The 23018-nt window shown below is 44.7% G+C and overlaps 1 protein-coding gene across 1 annotated transcript in view; it reads right to left on the bottom strand.

The window, feature by feature from the left end:
- LOC119624861 (uncharacterized) overlaps nt 1-23018 on the bottom strand; it is a 349687-nt gene that overhangs the window by 304386 nt on the left and 22283 nt on the right. The window contains exons 2-5 of the mRNA XM_073018620.1: nt 14217-14282; nt 10857-10940; nt 3562-3793; nt 2960-3260 (exon numbers count right to left, since the gene is read on the bottom strand). Coding sequence (XP_072874721.1) covers nt 2960-3260; nt 3562-3793; nt 10857-10940; nt 14217-14282 — 683 coding nt within the window. The remainder of the gene's footprint in view (nt 1-2959; nt 3261-3561; nt 3794-10856; nt 10941-14216; nt 14283-23018) is intronic.

Here is a 23018-nt window from a genome sequence, read left to right as displayed (position 1 = left end):
TTTAGTTCCTTAGATTACTTGAGGTCAGAAAACAGAAGAGACAAAGGGGGCTCCTGCCAAAGGACCCATTTTGGCAGCATTCCAAAAGGTCTTGAATTTCTGAGACTCTCTAGGGATGATATTGAAGTGACTGTCCACAGGACTCAATAGTCCAAATGATTCCAGATTGTTGCTTTGTTCCCATCCTCAGTGAGGGTCCCACCACAGACACTGGAAATATAAGTTGGGACAGAAAGATGTGGTCCTGATCCCTTAAAGAGATCACAAACCTGCATCAGGAAACAACAAAAAGCAAAACAAGGCCGGGTGCCATGGCTCCTGTAATCCCAGTACTTTGGGAGGCTGAAAAGGGCGGATCACCTGAGGTCAGAAATTCGAGACCAGCCTCACCAATCTGGAGAAACTCTGTCTCTACTAAAAATACAAAATTAGCCAGGCGTGGTGGTCCATGCCTGTACTCTCAGTTACTCGGGAGGCCTCCCAGCATTTTGGGAGACCGAGGCGGATGGATCACCTGAGTTTGGGAGTTTGAAACCGGCCTGACCAATCTGGAGAAACTCCGTCTCTACCAAAAATACAAAATTAGCTGGGTGTGGTGGTGCATGCCTGTAATCCCAGCTACTCGGGATGCTGAGGCAGGAGAATCGCTTGAACCCGGGAGTCGGAGGTTGCAGTGAGCCAAAATCGAGCCATTTTACTCCAGCCTGGGCAACAAGAGTGAAACTCTGCCTCAAAAAAAAAAAAAAAAAAAAAAAAAAGCAAAACAAGAGAAAAAGGAGAATGTCATGTCTGCAGCCAACTATGAAAGGAAACGTAAAATAAAAAGGCCACACATCCAGAAGAGCCACCTGACATATAAAACTCATAGCAAAAGGCAGCCATCAGCAGGCCTGACGCTGTGTCTCCAGAGAACCTGGACCGGCAGTTATCCAAGGTCTTCCAGGTCCCCCAGATAATCTGCCAATGGTCTGCCCAAATGCAGGGCCACTCACACAAACAGGAAGAAAGAACAGGGCGTCTTATAGTCCAGGAGATGGCTTGACGAAGCTGCCAGAGAAATGTGTCCATCTCGGGCAGGCAGAAGGCCCAGGCATAGCAAACACAGGCTCCAGAACCCAGCCAGAGTGCCTGCCTACCGCTCAGGAGGCGGAAAAAAAAAAAGTAAAGAACAGGGAGTTGATTTGATGTGGACAGTGAGAATTCACCAGGTTTTTAGACCAGCAAACATATAAACTAGTGGGGATCAGATATGTCAGAACAGAGGGGAGAACACCCCCTTTCCAGTGCAGAAAAGCTCCAGCCACAGAAACATACAGCATGGAGGTGGGGGGAGCGGGGGGCGGGGGCAGGTGTTTAAGACAGAGGAAAAGGAAAGCTAATCAGAAACAAAACAAAACAAAACAAAAATGGACTTCTATTTTTCAAGAGAAGCCGTTTATGCAAAAATTCTGCACTCAAGGTAGATAAGGCAACAAAAATAAGCCACTCTTAAACAGGCAAAACAACATAACCAGTTAACAAATCCCCTCTGGGAATTCAAAGGGTACAGCATATACCCCACAGTGGAGCCGCCCAGCCTTTCCATCGTCATACCCGTAAGTGGAATTCCAGTTGGGCCCTCGTGCCGAAGTTTTAGACCACGAGGCACGTCCTCACCTCCAAGATGTAACTCATCTCAAATAATGGAGACCAGGCCACGAGGTTTCTCCCAGACATGGATTCTGTATTAGTCCTTCTGCAGCTTCCAGGAAGGTTTTCCTCCTAATAAATCCATCAGAAAGTTCCACTCAGGGTTCTGAGGATTGATGCAACCCCCTTCTTGACTGATCAGAGCTTTAGAAAGATTCGCTATGACCGCAGGACTATGTCAAGTTGAACAAGTCTCAACTTGTCGCTGCCAGTATGCAAAATAGGTCTGAAACATCTTTTAACAGACAACACAGCAGACACAGTCCCTGCATCCTCAGGGCCTCCGCCCACCCACCACACACAAACACATTTCTCTAGGGTTTTTTTGTTTTGTTTTGTTTTGTTTTTTGTTTGTTTTTTCCGGCAAGGGAATAGCCCCAGTAGCCAGGATTCACAGTGGTGGAGTGGGCGAGAGCCAGGCTAACAGCCTCTCTCTGGAAAACCTAAGACCAGAAAAGAAACACCAAAACCTCATCCTCTTGTCTCTAAACCCTTGCATGTGATTTCTTCTCTTCTCTAATGTTCTAGAAGGGCCTAAAGTCAGGAGCTTAGGTGAACAGAAGAATCTTCGATGCCTGCAAACCCTTAGGAAAATGCATGAGGCATCCACACACAGACACATGCAGCTTCATGGCTGTGCTTCCTGAAAGTCTACACCCAGAACCACAAACACTGGCATAAATAAGAGCACGTTAGCAAGAGAAGGCAAACCTAATTAAATCAATAGCCCAGCCGAGAAGAATTACCATGATGAGGTTTTAGGAGCACCCAACAAACCGTCACATGCGATGCAAAAGCAGAGAAAGTCTCAAAACACGGAGTTACTGAGTTTTTGGAAATCACCTTCGCCCAGCCTGAGCGGGGGTGGGAGGAAGGGGGGAGTGATGGTCAAAGGATGGAGGGATGATTACACATACACAGACCTCTAGTTTCGCCCCAGGGGCCTCCAAACCACATCGTGGCCCCAAATCTGTTCTGAACGCAGAGGGGTCTATTTTTAGAGATTAGTTAATATGCCTTTGATCAAGTTCATAAATCCAGAATTGCCTCCATGCACCGGCCATCCGGTGTCATCCCCCTCCCCTCCCCCTCCCCAAACGCCCAAACCCGCCGCCAGTCTTGAGGCTGATGATGAGGACAGTGCACACCTAGCACACACGCACTGGATTCCGAAAGCCCCTTTCCTCCCTCCGACTACTCACAGCGCATCCCTTCCCAAGGCCAAGGCTCGAGAGTTTCCAGAAACGCAGGGGACAAAATTGGAACTTACTGGAGGGCAGATCTGGCCGTGTCTCCACAGGTCACAGGGTCCGCCAACATCCTTTCAGCAAGGAAATCCACGGGAAGGTGCGGGGGGTCCCGAGGCACATCCTTGCTCGCAGCTCCTCGTCGCCCCTCCTCGTCTCGGCCTCCCCGAGCCCGCTCGGCCCGCGGGCCCATGTGCTCGGCGGCCACACGCGCTCTGCCCGGAGGAGCGCGGGGCTGGCGGGTGGCCCGTGACGTCACGGCGACTCGCGCTCGGGCCTCGGGGGAGGGGGGAGGCGCGCGCCGCCCGGCCCGCCGCGTGCGTCCTCAGTCCCCGCGCTCCCGGCCTTCCCCAGGTCCCCGCCCGCCGCCCGGTGCGCCCCTCTGCCCGCTTCCCAGCAGCGCCGGGCACTGAGCCGGGGAGGGCCGCGCGCGGAGGCGGGGCGGGCCTGGGCCACTGCGGCCGCCAAGGGCCCAGACTCGGGGAGCTGAGGGGATACGCTCTGCCCTGGGCTGAGGGTCCTCGCTACAAGCGCGCCGGAGTCCCACCGAGCCGGAGGGAATCCCCGGTGATGCCTGCTGGCGTGTGCGCCGCGCTTTCCGCGGTCTTTCCCTAAGCCCTCTTACCCTCCCCACACCGTCCTGGATAGCAAGCGGTCTTCCCACTTTCCTCTGAGAGGAAGGCGAGTTCAGTGAAATAGGAGGGCCAGAGATGCTCCGGGATGGGTGCAGTTCCCGCAAAAGACCGCCGACTGAGCTCCAGCTCCAGTGATCTGAGCGCCTCTTTGGGTACCACCCAGCATCTGCGGGCCTGGTGAGAGGGGCTCACGCACCTTCTCTCCTCCTTCGACGTCTCCCGCTGTTTCCAGGAGCCCAGTTGCAAACCCCTGCAGAGAGTCAGCTGTCCGCGCAGCTCCCACCACTCCGGGCAGAGGTGACCTACAGAATGTGTTCAACTAGTCCCTTAAATGCCCAATAGTTCCTCCAAAGGAACAAGTGGACACTGGCCTCCCATGTGGGATGTGTTTATCTTGTTCTATCCGCATAAATCCGAGACTGGACAGATGTAAGAGCTGCCCCTGTTCAGGTCAAATTTTAGTTTATTTATTTATTTATTTATTTAGAGATGGAGTTTCGCTCTGTCACCCAGGCTGGAGTGCAGTGGCCTGATCTCGGCTCCCTGCAACCTCCGCCTTCCGGGTTCAAGCGATTCTCCTGCCTCAGCCTCAGGAGTAGCTGGGATCACAGATGTGCACCACCACGCCCAGCTAATTTTTGTAATTTTAGCAGAGACAAGGTTTCACCATGTTGGCCAGGCTGGTCTCGAACTCCCAACCTCAGATGATCCACCCGCCTCGGCATCCCAAAGTGCTGGGATTACAGGCGTGAGCCACCACGCCAGCGCCCGTCCAGTTCAACGTTTATTGAGCACTTAGAGGGAGTCAGGCATCCTGCTAGGCGATGGGGAGGGGGTTACACAGGGACCCTAGAAGGACGTCACAGCCCAGTGAAAAATTGGACACACAAATGGGTGATTTCAATATTATGGAACAGAGGGTTGCCCCTCTTCTCCCCTGCTGGCTACTCTACATCCTACTCACTCCAACCTACCTGGAGGCTCCTCCCTCCCTCTGTGGAGTGTTTCATCACATCTCTTCCCGTGGCTTCTTCTCAACGCAAGTGTTCTTATTCGAAAAAGGAAAAAAAAAAAAAGTACTCAGTTGATGCTCCTATTCTGCCTGTTCCACAGATTCATTTACACTCATGGGCATCTGTTTTGTGCCTGGCTCCTTGCCAGGAGCTGGACAGGTCTCTGCTTTGTGCCTGGCTCTCTGAGAGGGGCTGAACAGGTGTCTGTTTTGTGCTTTGCTCTCCGTGAGGGACTGGACAGGTGTCTGTTTTGTGCCCAGATCTGAGAGGGACTGGGCAGGTGCCTGGGCTGTAGTTGTCATCCGTCTTTTAAAATATAAAGAGAAGATGATTAGAAAACTCTGCATCTATACATCATGCAATAGGAGCTATAAGACCTTAATCCTTTCACAGCCTAATCGTTTTTTCTAGAAACCAAAGGCTGTGACCTTGAGGAAGCCAGTGCCCTCCTGGGGGATGGTGGTGGCCTATGAGAGGACCAGCTTCTAATGGCAGATGCCTCTGTCCATGTCCTGGCAGGTGATACCCAGTCCCTTTTGCATGGAAAATCTCCCCTGACTGAAAAGACACTTTCACCCAGGACTCACTCAACTTTGACCTTGATGCTGTTTGCCCTCTCTGGGTCTCTAGCTCTCATGCACTGATCTTAGATTCACATTTTTCTTTTTTTAATTCCTTTTTTAGAATTAAAACATTTTTTCGGTAAAAATACAAAGAAAAAATAATATTTTAATATTCCTACCACCCAAAACGAACATTTTGGTATATCTGCTTTTGTTTTTTCGTTTGTTTGTTTTTGTTTTTATTTTTTATTTTTAAATGAAATCTTGCTCTGTCACCAGGCTGGAATGCAGTGGCTCAATCTCAGCTCACTACAACCTCGGCCTCCTGGGTTTAAACCATTCCCCTGCCTCAGCCTCCCAAGTAGCTGGGTCTACAGGCATGTGCCACCACGCCGTGCTAATTTTTTGTATTTTAGTAGAGACGGGGTTTCACCATGTTTAGTAGAGACGCGGTTTCACCATGTTTCCATCTCCTAACCTCATGATCCACCTGTCTCAGCTTCCCAAAGTGCTGGGACTGCAGGCGTGAGCCACCGTGTCCAGCACTGCTTTCATTTTTAAAAGTCACTTTTCTTCTTGCAAAACTGGTATTTTATACACACACACACACATTGTAAAACATTAAAACTCTGCAAAAAAAAAGAAATAGAGAAGAAAAACAAATTTTATCAGCCAGAAATAATTTTCCTGAATATCAGATGAGGCCTTTTTGGGCACAGATGGATACATATAGGCATACATCTTGATATAGATATATAGTTGGATACAGGATTGACAAATAGATAAGAAAAATATTTGACAATGTTAATATCTCATAGTTGCAATTTTTAAGAAATCTGATTTTCTTTTAATAGAAGAAAAGAAAGCTAACATAAAGCTAAAGGAATTGTTAAGTTTTAAATATTTATTTCCCACATGAGAAGTACTGCTTTCTAAATAAGGCTACAAAGGCTCAGAAAAGATAATGAAAAGCAAGAAAAGAGTGGTATGATGTTTTATTTGTAGGCCTCATCACTGTAAAATCCAGGCAACTTTTTGCTATTACATTTGCACATTTTCTCACATCTCCCTTTACTTCACCTATCTTTGTTAGTTGTTTTCTGTTTTTGTTTTTGTTTTGAGACGGTATCTCACTCTGTCATCCAGACTGAAGAGCAGTGGCGCAATCTCGACTCACCTCTCAGTCTCAAGCAATCCTCCCACCTCAGCCTCCTGAGTAGGTACGTGCCACCATGTCTGGCTAACTCCTGGGCTCAAGCCATTCACCTGCCTCGGCCTTCCAAAGTGTTGGGATTACAGGCATGAGCCACTGCACTAGCGTAGTTGTGCTATTGTCTTTCAATTACCACTCTCCATTCTGTAAGTACAGTTATCATGGTTGTTTAGTATTAGGTCTATAATTAAATAATTTTATGTTCAGTATCAGTCTTCATCTTCTCTATATCTGCATCCTTCTTCTTCTTCTTTTTTTTTTTTTTTTTTTGAGATAGAGTCTAACTCTGTCACCAGGGTGAAGTGCAGTGAAGTGCAGGCTGAAGTGCAGTGACGCGATCTGGGCTCACTGCAATCTCTGCCTGTGACTTCAAGCGATTCTCCTGCCGCCAAGCGATTTTCCTGCCTCAGCCTCCTGAGTGGAGATTACAGGCATCTGCCACCATGCCCAGCTAATTTTTGTATTTTTTATAGAGACAGGGTTTCACCATGTTGGCCAGGCTGGTCTCAAACACCTGACCTCAAGTAATCTGCCCGTCTCAGCCTCCCAAAGTGCTGGGATTACAGGCGTGAGCCACCATGTCCGGCCCTATATCTGCATCCTTATCTACAAAACCCATTCATTCCCTTATCAAACATTATCAAATTCCTCTTATGTGCCAGGCACCGTGCCAGTCCTCAGGACTATGTGTGCAAGAGACAGCCCAAGTCCCTGCTCTTGTTAGGTTGACATTCTAGTGAGAAGAAGCAGACAAGCCAATAAACAAGGTAATTTCAACACTAGTAAATACTATTGAGACAATAAATCTCAGCAGAGAGCTAGAGAGAAAATGGGTCAACAAGAGAATTGATTCAAGATAATTTGACCAACAAGAAGAAGCCAGCCGTCCAGGTGCGGTGGCTCATGCCTATAATCCCAGCACTTGGGAAGGCCAAGGCAGACAGATCACTTGAGGCCAGGAGTTCGAGACCAGCCTGGCCAACGTGGCAAAACCCCATCTCTACAAAAAATACAAAAATTAGCCAGGCATGGTGGTGCAATCAGACCAGGCATGATGGCTCACTCTTGTAATCCCAGCACTTTGAGAGGGTGAGGCGGGAAGATCACCTGAGCCAGGATTTTGAGACCAGACTGGGCAGCATGGCAAAACCCTATCTCTACAAAAAATACAAAAATTAGCCAGGCTTGGTGGTGCAAGCTTGTAGTCCCAGCTACTGGGGAGTCTGAAGCAGGAGGATTACCTAAACCCAAGGACGTCAAGCCTGCAGTGAGCCGTGATCACACTACTGCACTCCAGTCTGGGAGACAGACTCTGTCTCAAAAAATAAAAATAAAAATAATTTTAAAATAACTGCCTAGACCAGGACCAGGCACAGTGGCTCACACCTGTAATCCCAGCACTTTGGGAGGCCGAGGCAGTCTGATCATCTGAGGTCAGAAGTTTGAGACCAACCTGGACAACAAGGTGAAACCCCATCTCTACTAAAACAAAAGAAAAAGAAAAAAAATTAGTTGAGTGTGGTGGCATGTGCCTGTAATCCCAGCTACTCTGGAGGTGAGGCAGGAAAATCGCATGAACCTGGGAGGCGGAGATTGAAGCAGTGAGCCGAGACCACACCCCTGCATTCTAGCCTGGGCGGCAGAGTGAGACTCCATCTCAAAAATAAAAATAATAATAATAATTGCTCAGACAAAAGAAAATTGGCATTTTTGAATGTCTACCTATTGACAAAATGTTCTTCAGAACAGTTTTACCTGTGAACTTGTACATTTCCCTCTACTCCCAACCAGGCTCTATTCTTTTCATGGGGGGAAAACATTCCAGTTCAATGGGTTGGGAATAAAAAGAGAGACATTTCATTCTTGTTTTAATTACATACTGGTTTATTACCAAATTCTTGCACGCCTGATTATTGGCTCATTGTACTTTATTTTATGAACATATTTTGCTTAGGTCCATTGACCACTCTGCTGTTGAGGTGTTCATTTACTTTTTGGTATATGTTTCCTAAATTAAGTTCCTTTACTTGTTTATTTTATTACAAATGCAATGCATGCTCACTAGTTTAAAAAAATCAACAAATATGACCAGGTGCAGTGCTTGTAATCCCAGCACTTTGGGAGGCCGAGGCAGGTGGATCGCCTGAGGTCAGGAGTTCAAGATCAGCCTGACCAACATGGTGAAACCCTGTCTCTACTAAAAATACAAAAATTACCGGGGCATGGTAGTGGGTGCCTGGGTGCCTGTAATCCCAGCTACTTGAGAGGCTGAGGCAGGAGAATCGCTTGAACCTGAGAGGCAGAGGTTGCAATGAGCCGAGATTGTGCCATTGCACTCCAGCCTGGGCGACAGAGCGAGACCATCTCAAAAAAAAAAAAGAAAATAAAAATCAACAAATATACCATCCATCAGAAATGGCCATTGTTAACTCTGGAATACACACCCTTCTACATAATTACACGCACATACACACACACACACACACACACTCCTATATTTTTCTTCAGGTATATAGAAACAAACCATGTGCATTATTTGTATTCTGATTTTGTCACTTAATAATACATCACAATCATCTTTTCATAACAGTACGCATATTTCTGCGAGGTTGTTTTTCAATAGTCCTGTAGCATTCCTTTGTAAGTTTATATCATATTTTACCTAACCAGTACCTTACTGCTGGGAATTCATCTTGCTTGCAAATTTCCTTTTTTTTTTTTTTTTGCCGGGGGACGGAGTCTCGCTCTGTCGCCCAGGCTGGAGTACAGTGGTGCGATCTCTGCTCACTGCAAGCCCCGCCTCCCTGGTTAACGCCTTTCTCCTGCCTCAGCCTGCCGAGTAGCTGGGACTACAGGCGCCCGCCACCTCGCCCGGCTAATTTTTTGTATTTTTTAGTAGAGACGGGGTTTCACTGTGTTAGCCAGGATGGTCTCGATCTCCTGACCTCGTGATCCGCCCATCTCGGCCTCCCAAAGTGCTGGGATTACAGGCATGAGCCACCTCGCCCGGACTGCAAATTTCCATTATTAAAACACGTTTCTGCTACAAACATCTTTGTGACTGAATCATCGCATATGTCCTTAATGATTTCCTTAAGGTGAATTTTTAGAAGTGACTTATGAGATATTAACACTTTATTTGCCATGTAAATCGCAAATATTTATCCCTGATGTCTTATTTGCCTTTTCCTTTTGTTTATGAGTGGTTTTATAAATTTGCTTTTATGTCAGTAAGCTCATATTCACCAGTCCTTTAATTTGTTATTTATTCCTACGGTTTTTATATTCAGAAAGTCATTATTTATCTTGTGATCACATTTACCTGCTATAGGGCATGCTTTGATTGATGCCCCAGGATCCATTCTACTCAATGATCAGTCTAAGCCTAGCGTGTGATTCTACTTCCTTTGTTAGCGATCAATTCAGGAATTGGCTCAGCTGATCCAATTCTGGCCAATAGCATGCGAGAGGAAAGCTAGTGGGGAGCTGCTGGGAAAACTTAGACAATTCTAAGTGAGAGAAAAAAAGAAGAGATCACCTTTCCCCTTCTTATGTAAAAAAAAAAAAAATACTCTTTGTTGTTTGAGTTTAATATTGTCAGAGCAGCATATTCTTGGTCTTGGGCATCGCATCCACGGTTAAAGCAGGAATAAGTAAAAGAAGCAGCCTAAGCCAAGTATGTCCCTTTTGTCAGAAAAAGCAAAAACCTTCCAACCAATCCTCGGTAAAACACTCAGCCTCACTAGCTAGAGTTCTTATATGGCCTCTGCTAGCTGCAAGTAAAGCTGGGATAGCAAGTATTGGAGTTTTCCAACCTCTGTAGCAAAAGCAGGCAAGGAGGAAAGGGATTAGGAATTGGGATTGTGTTAACCAAGGTTCAGTATGTGCCTCAGCCAGTTTACTTATTTGTTTGTTTGGTTAGTTTATTATTATTTTTTGAGACAGAGTCTCAGTCTGTCACCCAGACTGGAGTGCAGTGGTGCAATCCTAGCTCACTGCGGCCTCAAACTCCTGGGCTCAAGTGATGCTCCCACGTCAACCTCCTGAGTAGCTGGGACCTCAGGCACACACCACCACACCTGGCTAATGTTTTTTTAATTTTTTTTTTTTTTTTTTTTTTTTTTTTTTTTTTTGTAGAGACAAGATCCTGCTATGCTGCCAGGCTAGCCTTGAACTTTTGGACTCAAGCAATCCTCCTGCCTCAGCCTCCCAAAGTGCTGGGATTACAGCCACTATTCCGGGCAGAGTTCGGTTCTTTGAGTTGTCATCCCACCCACCACAGCCCCAGCATTTAGTGTTTTAGGTACTCCCAGATCCAGGATGTGTAGTAATAGGCCAAAGGCATCATTGTTTTCTAGAATGCATTGCACCACTTAGCAAATAAGCTCTGTGATGCCACAGGTTTTGTGATTTTCCCAAGCAAACTTCACTATCCCTTTCCCATTGCCTCATCACTTACTCTTGTTTGCACAGAGCCCTGGCTCTAATTTATTTACCTTTTCCTCAATCCTCCCATCTGTTTCTCCAGGAATCACCCTCAGAAATGAGGACGCCATGACCGCCATCAGTCTGGTGAGCACCTGAATGAGGATGGCCCCCAGGGTCTGTACATCTCCTGGGGAGAAACTGAGGCTGGGGTCTGGGATCCTCTCATCTCAGTTCCTGAGTTGCTGAAATTAAAGATATGAGCCATGGTGCCCAGCTAAACTGAGATTCCTATTGTTCGAAGAGCATCTTAAATAGAAGACCTGATTTTTTTTTTTTTTAATTCTAATTGTCAGGTTTCTTCTAGTTTCCTTTGTTACTTAGTAACTTCTTAATCCATCTGAAATTTAGCTTTATTAGATTATAGAATGCAGGAACTTTCCTTCTAGGAGAGCGTATGAACCTCACCAGTACCTCAAAATATGAGAATGCACATTTGCACAGCAAATCCTGCAAAAGAGCCTGCATACTAATGTTCAGAAGTTTATGATGAAAAAACTTCTCCCTGATCCTACCTGCCAGTCTGGAAGAACTTCAGGACATCTGTGGCTGCATTTCATCAGAACTGTGCAACTTAGCACCCTGGGTCAGAGTGCAGTGCTTCTGAATCCAAACTCGTATGCTCCATCCCCTAACACCCAAGCTAGCAAGATCCAAACAGAGAGAAATTTCTGTTTTATAGCTGCAACCTCTTCCTGTAAACCAAGTCAGGTGCCTTCATTTGAAGAATGAGATTATTCAAAGGAGACATTGAGTTTGAGATGCTGAAGACGACTTCAACAAATGGAAATAATTGCAAGGCAAAAAAATAGCTACCATTAATCAAGCACCTAATCTCTATCAGTTACAGTATATACATATACGCACGTACTTTGTGTACATGGCACTACATTTGGAGCCAAAATGATCTGGCTCCAATCTGCTTCCGCCACTCTCCAGGTACACGATCATAAATAGACAAGTTTTTACCACACAGATCCTCAGCTTGCTTATATTTATAAATTTTAAAAATGAGAATAATAACATATATTTCAAAGGGTTATACAGAGGAGCAAATGAAGATTGTGGATATAGGTGTGGTATCATAGATGTAGGTGTGAAGATTGTGGTAGGGAGTTTGGTACATAGCTCTTCATAAACATTTGTTAAGAATAACCAGTACTTAGGCCGGCTGCGGTGGCTCACGCCTGTAATCCCAGCACTTTGGGAGGCCGAGACGGGCGGATCACGAGGTCAGGAGATCGAGACCATCCTGACTAACACGGTGAAATCCCGTCTCTACTAAAAAAAATACAAAAAAAAAAACTAGCCAGGCGAGGTGGCGGGCGCCTGTAGTCCCAGCTACTCGGGAGGCTGAGGCAGGAGAATGGCATGAACCCGGGAGGCAGAGCTTGCAGTGAGCTGAGATCCGGCTACTGCACTCCAGCCTGGGTGACAGAGCCAGACTCCGTCTCAAAAAAAAAAAAAAAAAAAAAAAAAACCAGTACTTAAGTTCTTGCTGGGACCCATCTGCATCAGTATTTCCCGGGTTTCATTTGTAAACTAACAGAATAAGCCCAAGGGGGTGATGACAAAGATTCTCTTCTTGACCTATCTCTTACCAGGTCTTAACCTCAGCCTATAAAGACTTGGACAGGCTGGGCATGGTGGCGCACGCCTATAATCCAGCACTTTGGAAGGCCGAGGAAGTAGGATTACTTGAGCCCAGCAGTTGAAGACCAGTCTGAGAAACAGGGAGACCCCATCTCTACAAAAATATTTTTTAAAAAACTAGTCAGACATGGTGGTGTGCACCTGTGGTGTCAAGTACTCAGGAGGTTGAGGTGGGAGGATCACTTGAGCCTAGGAGTTCAAGGCTGTAGTGAGCTGTGATTGCACCATTGCACTCCAGCCTGGGCAACAGAGTGAGACTATGTCTCTGAAAAAAAAGAAAAAGAAAAAAAGACTTGGACACACACTAAGATGGTTCCAACAGCACAAGGACACACCCCCTAGCATGATTCAAGCCCACCCTGAAAGTGCCTGCCTATAAAATTCAAAGAGCTTACTGTTTATTCCAGCCAACACCTGAAGACAGGGTCCTGTGCTAGTCTCAGCCACATGGGCCAAGCCCTTTTCCCTTCCTGCTCTTTGTAATTTTTCACTTCCCTAACTCATCTCAAGCCCTGCCATCCCCCCGCTCCCTCCTTCTCCCTTTAAAATGCCCAGATACCTGGGCACAAATTGGAATGGAGCTCAGATCTTTCCCTGACTGTCAGTAGTATTGAATAAAATCTGTTTTAATTGCTTCAGCGAATGTCCAGCTGGTCCAACACAGATGCTCAGGTGGTGAGGCAGCTCTTCCAGGCAGTCATTCAGGGCTCTAGGTTGCTAACAACTCTTCATCTTCAATGTGTAGCTTCCAAGTTGCCCTGGGGTCACCATTCCAAACAGCCTAAAGGAGAAAAGTCTGTGTAGGAGTAAGCATGGGGTAGGGTGGGAGTTTATAGGCCAGACCTGGAAGTGATGCCCATCACATTCATCCACATTCCTTTTGCCAGAGCTCAGTGACATACGGTGTACCCAAAGAAGAGGGAAAGAGATGGGTGCACAGCTGGTAGTCTCTGACACACATTCTAATGTACTCCATCCCACCCATCTCAGACTCTCTCTCTCTCTTTTTTTTTTTTTGGCCCTGTCACCAGGTTGGAGATCAGTGGCACGACCTTGGCTCACTGCAACCTCCACCTCCCAGGTCCAAGTGATTCTCATGGCTCAGCCTCCCTAGTAGGTGGGATTACAGGTGCCTGCTACAATACCTGGCTAATTTTTGTATTTTTAGTAGAGACGGGGCTTCACCACGTTGGCCAGGCTGGTCTCCAACTCTTGACCTCAAGTGATCCGACTGCCTCGGCCTCCCAAAGTGCTGGGATTACAGGTGTGAGCCACCGCCCCGGCCTCTTCTGTCTTTATAGTTGACATTGTTTCTAACAGTTTAAATATTGTATCCTCAATATCTTCAAGGAGTTCCTTGAAAGTTCTCTGTTTTGCTCTTGGCAAGCGAGAAGGGAGAAGCCAGTTATTGAGCATGAATTATATACCAGTTAGCTTTTGCTGCAGTGTACCAGTTAGCTTTTACCACAGTAACAAATAGCTCCAAAGTTTCAGTGGTTGGCAGCTTGCTTTCTTGTTCACAGATGTGCAGTTTAACTGTGGCTGTGTTCAACATGGTTCCATGAGTCTGCTCACTAGGGGATCTGAGCAGATGGATGAACTCATATATGGGATGTGTTGTTCTCACGGTAGAGTGCAAAATCAAGGGAGACATTTCTAACTCCTGAACGTGCAATTAATGATTCTTCTGAGACTTGGCATCTATCACACCCACTCACAGCCCCCTGGTCAAAGTAATTATCATTGATAAGCCCAAAGTCAATGAACTCAGAAGTATATTCTACCTAGAGGGAAGCAGGGCAAGAATGGGAGAAAGTATACAGGAGAGAACAAGCAACACAATCTCTCAATCTAGCTCAGCTGGACATTATATCAAAGACATAACAAATATTATTCCATGAATCCCAGTTTTGTTCTTTTTTTTTTTTTTTTTTTTTTTTAAGTGTATTTTGAGACAGAGTATCACTCTATAGCCCAAGCTGGATTGCAGTGGTGTGATCCTAGCTCAATGCAGCCTCAAACTCATGGGCTCAAGTGATCCTCCTGCCTCAGCCTCCCAAATAGGGATTACGGGCATGAGCCACCACACCTGACCAAAACTTTGTATTGCTTTATAATACTTGTCCATATTTATGGGAATACATTGGTATTTTGATACATGCATACAATGTGTGATAACCAAATCAGTGTATTTAAGATATCCATTACCTCAAATGTGTATTATTTTGTTGTATTGGGAACACTTTAAATCTTCTCTTCTAGTTATTTTGAAATATACAATATATTGTCATTAACTATAATCACCCTACTATGCTATCTCGAACGCTAGAAATTATTTTTCTTTTTTTTTTTTTTTTTGTTGAGACAGAGTCTCACTCTGTTGCCCAGGCTGGAGTGCAATGGGGGGAACTCGGCTCACTTCAAGCTCTGCCTCCCGGGTTCACACCATTCTCCTGTCTCAGCCTTCCGAGTAGCTGGGACTACAGGTGCCCGCCACCATGCCTGGCTAATTTTTTGTATTTTTAGTAGAGATGGGGTTTCACCGTATTAGCCAGGATGGTCTCGATCTCCTGACCTCATGATCTGCCCACCTCAGCCTCCCAAAGTGCTGGGATTATAGGCGTGAGCCACTGCACCCGGCTAGAAATTATTTTTCTTTTCTTTTTTTTTTTTTTTTTGAGACAGTGTTTCACTCTCACCCAGGCTGGAGTGCAGTGGTACGATCATGGCTCACTGCAACCTTGATTTCCTAGAGCTCAGGTGATCCTCCCACTTCACCCTTCCGTGTAGCTGGGACCACAGGATTGTACCATCATGCCCAGCTAATTTTTGTACTTTTTGTAGAGATGGGGTTTTGCCAAGTTGCCCAGATTGTTCTTGAAGTCCTGGGCTCAAGCAACCTGCCTGTTTTGGCCTCCCAAAGTGCTGGGATTACAAGCGTGAGTCACCGTGCCCAGCCTCTGCTTTATTTATAACAATATAACAGTAACAATATTTATAACAATATTTAAAACAATAACAATATTTATGACAATATTTATAACAAAATTGAGGTGATCCTTAACCAGATTTTAAAAATCTGTGAAGTGGTCATGGATCCCTTTGAGCAAATAATGAAGACTGTGAGTTCTCCACTTTGGAAAAATATACACCAACATGTACTCACAAATGTAATGGTCTGTTGATTCTCATTTAGCAGTATCTGCCATGGCTGTGGGCTACAGGAACACAGAAACCATGTCTTTGCATTTTTGTATTCCTGAGAGCCAGCATAGAGCTTAGAACCCAAAATAGGGTGCCTGGTACACCTTGGTTAAATAAACTAATTGGCACATAGGGAGACATTATAGCAAAACTTACATAGAGCTTATCATGTGCCAGACATTGGTCTAAGTGCTTTTTGTGGGTTACCACACTGAATTCTCACAACAACCTATGAGGTAAACACTATTATTAATTCCATTTTGTCAAACAGGAAACTGGGGTACCTAAAGTTTCAGTGGTTTATTTAAGGTCTCTCAGCTTATTCCAGAGTCCATAATTATAACCACTACTTTATAACAAAAATGAGGCAAATGTGTGTGTGTGTGTGTGTGTGTGTGTGTGTGTGTATATATATATATATATTTTGAGATGGAGTCTCACTCTGTTGCCCAGGCCGGTGTGCAGTGGTGCAATCTTGGCTCACTGCAACCTCTGCCTCCTGGGTTCAAGCAATTCTTCTGCTTCAGCCTCCTAAGTAGCTGGGACTACAGGTGTGCACCACCACGCCCAGCTAATTTTTGTATTTTTAGTAGAGACGGGCTTTTACCATGTTGGCCAGGTTGGTCTTGAACTCCTGACCTCAGGTGATCCACCTGCCTAGGCTTACCAAAGTGCTGGGATTAAGGCGTGAGCCCCCGCCTCTAGCCTAAGCAAAACATTTTAGAAAGGTTTTGTCATTGTTGATGGTTTTAATTTAGATTCAGCAGATGTTTTCTGAGAGCCTGCTAGGTACCATGCATTACGTTAGGTGTTTTCAGCGTTAACTAGAGAATAATGCTCCATTTTCTCCATCCTTGAAGGCAATCCAAGCCAGATGGATGCTCTTCTGAGTTCTTGACCTATTAATGAGGTCCAGATTGAGCAATTCTCAGTCCAGAACCAGAAGCACAGGTTCTCCCAAGCAGGAGCAGTTCCTTATAAATGACCAAGAATAATGGGGTTAATTTATTACCTTTTTAAATGCACTGACATCAACTTTAAATATCATAAGCTGGTTGGACTGGCCCATCCGGCAGGAAGTCTTTGATGTCTTGATCAACTCAGTTTATCTATAGCAAACAGAACCCTGCGCCCATCTGTCATTGGTCAAACACAAAGAAGCTGATTGCTTTTTAAATTGCCATCATGGAATTTCTTGGCTCCTAAAAAAAATTACGTATACTAAAGACAGAAGCTGTGGTGAGAAGTGCCAAGAAAAGGGACATCTGTTTTCTGCTCCTCCTCTGTTTTTAAACTAGATACTTGCCTCTCAAGGTCTCAGTTTCTCATCAGTGAAATGGGAGAACTTCACAGAGTGATCTACCTTTTTTTTTTTTTTTTATAGGATCTTGCTCTGTCACCCAGGCTGAGTGCAGTGACATGATCACTGTTCATTGCAGCCTCAACCTCCTGGGCTCCAGTGAACCTCCCACCTAAACCTCCTGAGAAGCTAGCACTACAGGCATACGCCACTACAACCAGAAAATTTTAAAATTTTCTGTAGAGATGGGATCTAGCTATGCTGCCCAGGCTGGTCTCAAACTCCTGGACTTAAGAGATCCTTTAGCCTTAGCCTCAGCCTCCCAAAGTGCTGGGATTACAGGAGCAAGCCACCACACCAGGCCTTTGCAAATTTAAATAGGGAGATTGAGGAAGGCTTTTCAGAGATGGTAACATTATTTAAAGTCTAGGAGAAGTGAGAGAGTGAGTCATGTGAATATCTAGCATAAGGAAATAATGGAGTAATGGAGCACCACATTGTGTAGGGGCTGGAGGACAATGTTATATAAGGCATGAGACTACATTCGGTAAGATACAAGCCATTAAATGCTTGTGAGTAAGCAGTAATGGTGCTGATTTAGCTTTTTTTTTTTTTTAAATTTTTATTTATTTATTTATTTATTTATTTATTTATTTATTTATCTATTTTGAGACAGAGTTTCGCTCCTGTTGCCCAGGCTGGAGTGCAACGGCGTAATCTCAGCTCAGCAAAACCTCCGCCTCCCGGGTTCAAGCAATTCTCTGTTCTCAGCCTCCCGAGTAGCTGGGATTACAGGCGTGTGCCACCACACCAGGCTAATTTTTTGTCTTTTTAGTAGAGACGGGGTTTCACCATGTTGGTCAGGCTGGTCTCAGACTCCTGACCTCAGGTGATCCACCCAACTCAGCCTCCCAGTGTGCTGGGATTACAGATGTGAGCCACAGTCAGCAGTACTCTTTTAAGAGCTAAATCAGGCTGGGTGCGGTGGCTCACGTCTGTAATCCCAACACTTTGGGAGGCTGAAGTGGGAAGATCACCTGAGGTCGGGAGTTCGAGTCCAGCATGACCAACATGGAGAAACCCTATCTCTACTAAAAACACAAAAAATTAGCTGGGTATGGTGGTGCACACCTATAATCCCAGCTACTCGGGAGGCAGAGGCAGGAGAATAGCTTGAACCCGGAAGGCAGAGGTTGAGGTGAGCTGAAACCAGCCTGGGTGACAGAGCAAGACTATGTCTAAAAAAAAAAAAACCAAACAAATAAGATGCAGATATGGATGCAGGAAGATTATTAGGCAGTGCCCTTGGGATTAACATGGGCCTCAGAGGCCTCAACCAACCTCACAGGGAGCCCTGCCACTGAGATGGTCCTTTAGAGAAGTTCATAGTTGGGGCAAGGGAACTTTGCCTTGGCACTCCTGGAGGTAAGCTGCCTCTGGGGAAGTGACAGAACCTTGGAGGAGTCAGCTCACAGAGAAAGGCAGCGAGCAGCACTGCTGCCAGATGGGATAATAACTGTCTTGGTCATGATGGACTAATTTGAGCAGCACGTTACAGTACTCACTACAAATCCCTGATTCCCCAAGGCAGTCATTGCGATCCATTTGAATGTTATGTTTCCCACCATTTTAAATATAAAATATATATACATGTTCGTATATACGTATAACCCATCTATACATATACTTTTTAATACACACATACACAAACACTCAAGAAAATACATAGCCTTGTTCCATGTGTGCCTTTCTTATGTTATTATTATTTTGTTTTTGTTTTTGGAGGCAAGACCTCACTCCATCATCCCAGCTGGAGAGCATAGCTCTCTACAGCCTCAAACACCTGGGCTCAAGTGATCCTCCTGCCTCAGCCTCCCAAGTAGCTAGGACTACACGTGAACACCACCATGTTCAGCTAACTTTTTTTTCTTTAATTTTGTAGAGACAGGATCTTGCCACGTTGCCCAACCTGGTCTTGAACTCCTGGGCTCAAATAATCCTTCCACCTTAGCCTCCCAAAGGAGTGAGAGTACAGGTGTGAGCCACTGTGCCCAGCCTTCTTATATTATTATAAAGCTATTTTCACTCAGTGGTCGGCAATCTATCTGTTTGCATATGTATATACACATTCTCAATAATGAATTTGTCTTGGAAAGCCATCCACATTAGGACATCCAGTTCTATTCTATTTTTCCCTCTCCTCAGTCCCTTCCCCATCCCCATTCAATGAACATGGTCCTATGTTTTAGATTAAACTGTATGAAGTTGGAATTTTGGAAGATTAAAAACATTGGCCATTTTTCCATGTGTGGTGGCTCATGCCTGTAATCCTAGCACTTTGGGAGGCTGAAGCAGGTGAATCACTCGAGTGCAGGAGTTGGAGGACAGCCTAGCCAACATAATAAAACCCTGTCTCTACTATAAATATAAAAATTAGCCGGGTGTGTGGCCTGCATCCGTAGTCCAAGCTGCTCTGGAGGCTGAGGCACAAGGATTATTTGAACCCAGGAAGTCAAGGCAGCAGTGAGCTGTGATTGCACCACTGCGCTTAAGCCTGGGTGAGAGAAGGAGACCCTTTCTTAAAAAAATATATATATATATATATTTAAAAAATATACAATATATACGCCATTTTAAATATATTTAAATATATATTTATATATTATATATTAAGTAAATTATATATTATATTATATGTATATTTAAATATGTATATATAATACATATATGCCATTTTAGATAGTTTAACCCAAAATCTCCTCCAGAGAGACAGATCCTGAGAAAAAGGAAATGCTGAATTTCCAGAGGTGGGAATTTCACTATGCCAGTGGAATGGAAGTTTAATGCAAAGTCAACATTCAGAAAATAAAGAAAGTGGTGTTTCTTGCAGGATAGATCATCACTGGGCTGAGATTTAAATGTCCATCACGTATGATCTCATCCTGGATGGCTCAGCATTCACAGGGCTGCTGCATCACAGCTACCGATTGCCAATCTGAGAATTAGAGTTGATAACTCTGGCTGCCCTCATGAAAACTGACGTCCCAGGATGAGGGAAACTCTTGACAGTCATTATTGATTCATAGTATTTTCACTCCTGTTTGCAAATTCAGGCTTGTCAACAGAAGTTTGTATCTTTCAGTTAGCCAGGTGTGGTGGCACATGCCTGTAATCCCAGCTAATGGGAGGCTGAAGCATGAGAATTGCTTGAACCCAGGATGTGGAGGTTGCAGTGAGCTGAAATCATGCCACTGCACTCCTGAATTACAGAGTGAGACTCCGTCTAAAAAAAAAAAAAAAGTTTGTGTCTTTCTCTTTGTAAATGTTGCATGTATTCTACCTCATCTAGAATACCAGAGTTTATTTAACTATGTTTAGGGATTGCTTAGGAATAAATAGTTAGGTTGCATCTGATTTTTTTTTCTTTACGTACATTGCTGCAATGAACGTCTTTGTGAACTTCAGAAAACTTCAATTTTTTTTCTTTTTCTTTTTCTTTTTTTTTCGAGACAGAGTTTCACTCTTGTTGCCCAGGCTGGAGTGCAATGGCACCATCTCGGCTCACTGCAACCTCCGCCTCCCAGGTTCAAGCGATTCTCCTGCCTCAGCCTCCCTAGTAGCTGGGTTTATAGGCATGTGCCACCATGCCCGGCCAGTTTTGTATTTTTAGTAATGACAGGGTTTCTCCATGTTAGTCAAGCTGGTCTCAAACTTCCAACCTCAGGTGATCCGCTCGCCTCGGCCTCCCAAAGTGCTGGGATTACAGGCGAGAGCCGCTGCGCCCAGTCGCAATTTGTTTCTTTTAATTTTACCTTTATTTTATTTATATTTTTCACATTATTTTTAAAACATTTTCACACATACAGAAAAAAAGAATATTACAGATCTACAATGTAGATTCTTTAATTATTAACATTTCCTCATATTTGACTACTTTTCATGGCTGAGATATTTCAGAGTAAGTTACAGATTATCCCTAAATATTTGAACGTGCATGTCCCCAAAACAAGGACATTCTCTTAACCACAACATGATATCCACAATTTAAAAAATTAAACAATAATAGCATAATCAAGTTTTTCCAACTGTCTCTCAAATATCTTTTCTCGCTATGTTTTTCTAAAACCAGGTCCAATCAAGGACAAGGTCACGAGTCTCTTTTAATCTCCAAGAGTCATTCCTGCCTCCTTTTTTTCATGACTTTGACTTTTTGGAGAAATCAGACCTGTTGTCTCGTAGACGGTTCTATCTTTTAATTTGTCTTTTTGTGTGTGTGTTTTCTTTCTCTAGTAAAGCCCTACCAGCTCAGCATCTGAATTTGGTTATTATACATTTTTAGCAAAATAACATTTTAGCTGGATGGATTTACAAGCAACTAGAGGAACCGAATTTTAGTCCAGTGGTTCTCTATTGTAGGTAATCCCCCATCCCCGGCCCCGGGGGTGCATTTGGCAGTATCTAAAGGTATTTTTGGCCATTTTACAAATAGAGTAAAAGATGCTACCAGCATTTGATATACAGAGGCCAGGGATGCTTCTAACTATTCTACAATGCACAGGACAACCCTCTCAAAACAAAGAATTTTGTGGTCTAAATGTCAATAGTGGCTGGGAGCGGTGGCTCACACCTGTAATCCCAACGCTTTGGGAGGCTGAGGCCAGTGGATCACTTGAGACCAGAAGTTCAAGTCCATCCTGGTCAAAATGGTGAAACCCTATCTCTACTAAAAATACAAAAATTAGCTGGGTGTAGTGGCACCTGCCTCTGATCCTAGTTACTTGAAAGGCTGAGGCAGGAGAATCACTTAAACCCAGTGGGTGGAGGTTGCAGTGAGCCAAGATCGTGCCACTGCATTCCAGCATGAGCAACAGAGTGAGACTCCATCTTAAAATAATAAATAAATAAATAAATATCAATAGTTACTCACTGAGCCCGTTTTGTTTATATTTAAAAACATATAAATAAATAAAATGTGAATAGTGGTGAGGCTGGGAAACCCTGCTCTAATTCATGACTCTGACTTTAAATTGCTCTATGACCTTGGGCAAGTGCCGTTCTGTCTCTGGGCCCCTTTTGAGGGTTCTTTCCAGCTCCAAATCAGTTGAACAGAGAAGCTCTGTTGCTCTACTGGCATCTCTACAGCTGAGACGGAGTGGCTCAGAAGCACTCCATGCCAAAACCTCCTATTTGACTGACAGTAGGTCAAGTTCACATCCTGTCTTATCACTAACATCCACTTTCACACACTGTGGACAAACTGTGTTGGGGCCAAGCTATACAAGACAGTTTGGATAGACCCAGCCGTGAGACAAATGGGATGTGACTAAACAATGCCACAGTGTTGCCTGTCTCTGGTAATTCTCATGATTGACCAAATATATGGGTTATGAACTGGCGGAAAAGGAGAGCAATACAGAAAGCAAAATGTCAGGACAGTCACACTCTTTATTGTGATTGTGAGGTGAGAGCAAGGGTGATGCAGATCACCGCAAAATAGGCCATCTGGAAATCACTGGACCCCGAATACCTGTTGAAGACCTCCCCTGAGATTCTGACTAGCCTTGGTTCCATATCCGTGTGTAAACCAGCCACCACAAATTGGGTCTCTGCTACGTACCAGGTGCTTTACCAGGCATCTAAGTACATATTGTTCATAAAATGTTTAACTCGTTACAACCACTCTGTAACAAACTGTACTTCCCAAAAATGACCTTGAGAAATTCTCTCATCCTATCAGCTCTTTTTGCAGTGTGGGTTGGTATTCCTTCTACTGGCAGGTAGATTCAATGTCCCCTCTGTTTGAATCTAGCTGGGCTTGTGACGACAAGGGAAGTGATACTATGACTTCTGGCGCTAGGTCATAAAACGTAGTAAAGCCTCTCCTTGGAGCTCTTGGGCCATTCATTCTTAGAATGGAACTAACCTAGCCTGGGCAATATTGTGAAACCTCATCGTGACAGAAAGTACAAAAATTGGCCAGGTGTGCTGCTATGCACCTGTAGTCCCAGCTACTCGG

The sequence above is a fragment of the Chlorocebus sabaeus genome, chromosome 8, assembly GCF_047675955.1.
Source record: "Chlorocebus sabaeus isolate Y175 chromosome 8, mChlSab1.0.hap1, whole genome shotgun sequence".
Lineage (NCBI taxonomy): Eukaryota > Metazoa > Chordata > Mammalia > Primates > Cercopithecidae > Chlorocebus > Chlorocebus sabaeus.
Note: the sequence above shows the minus strand (reverse complement) of the source record. Positions and strands in the feature narration are given on the sequence as shown.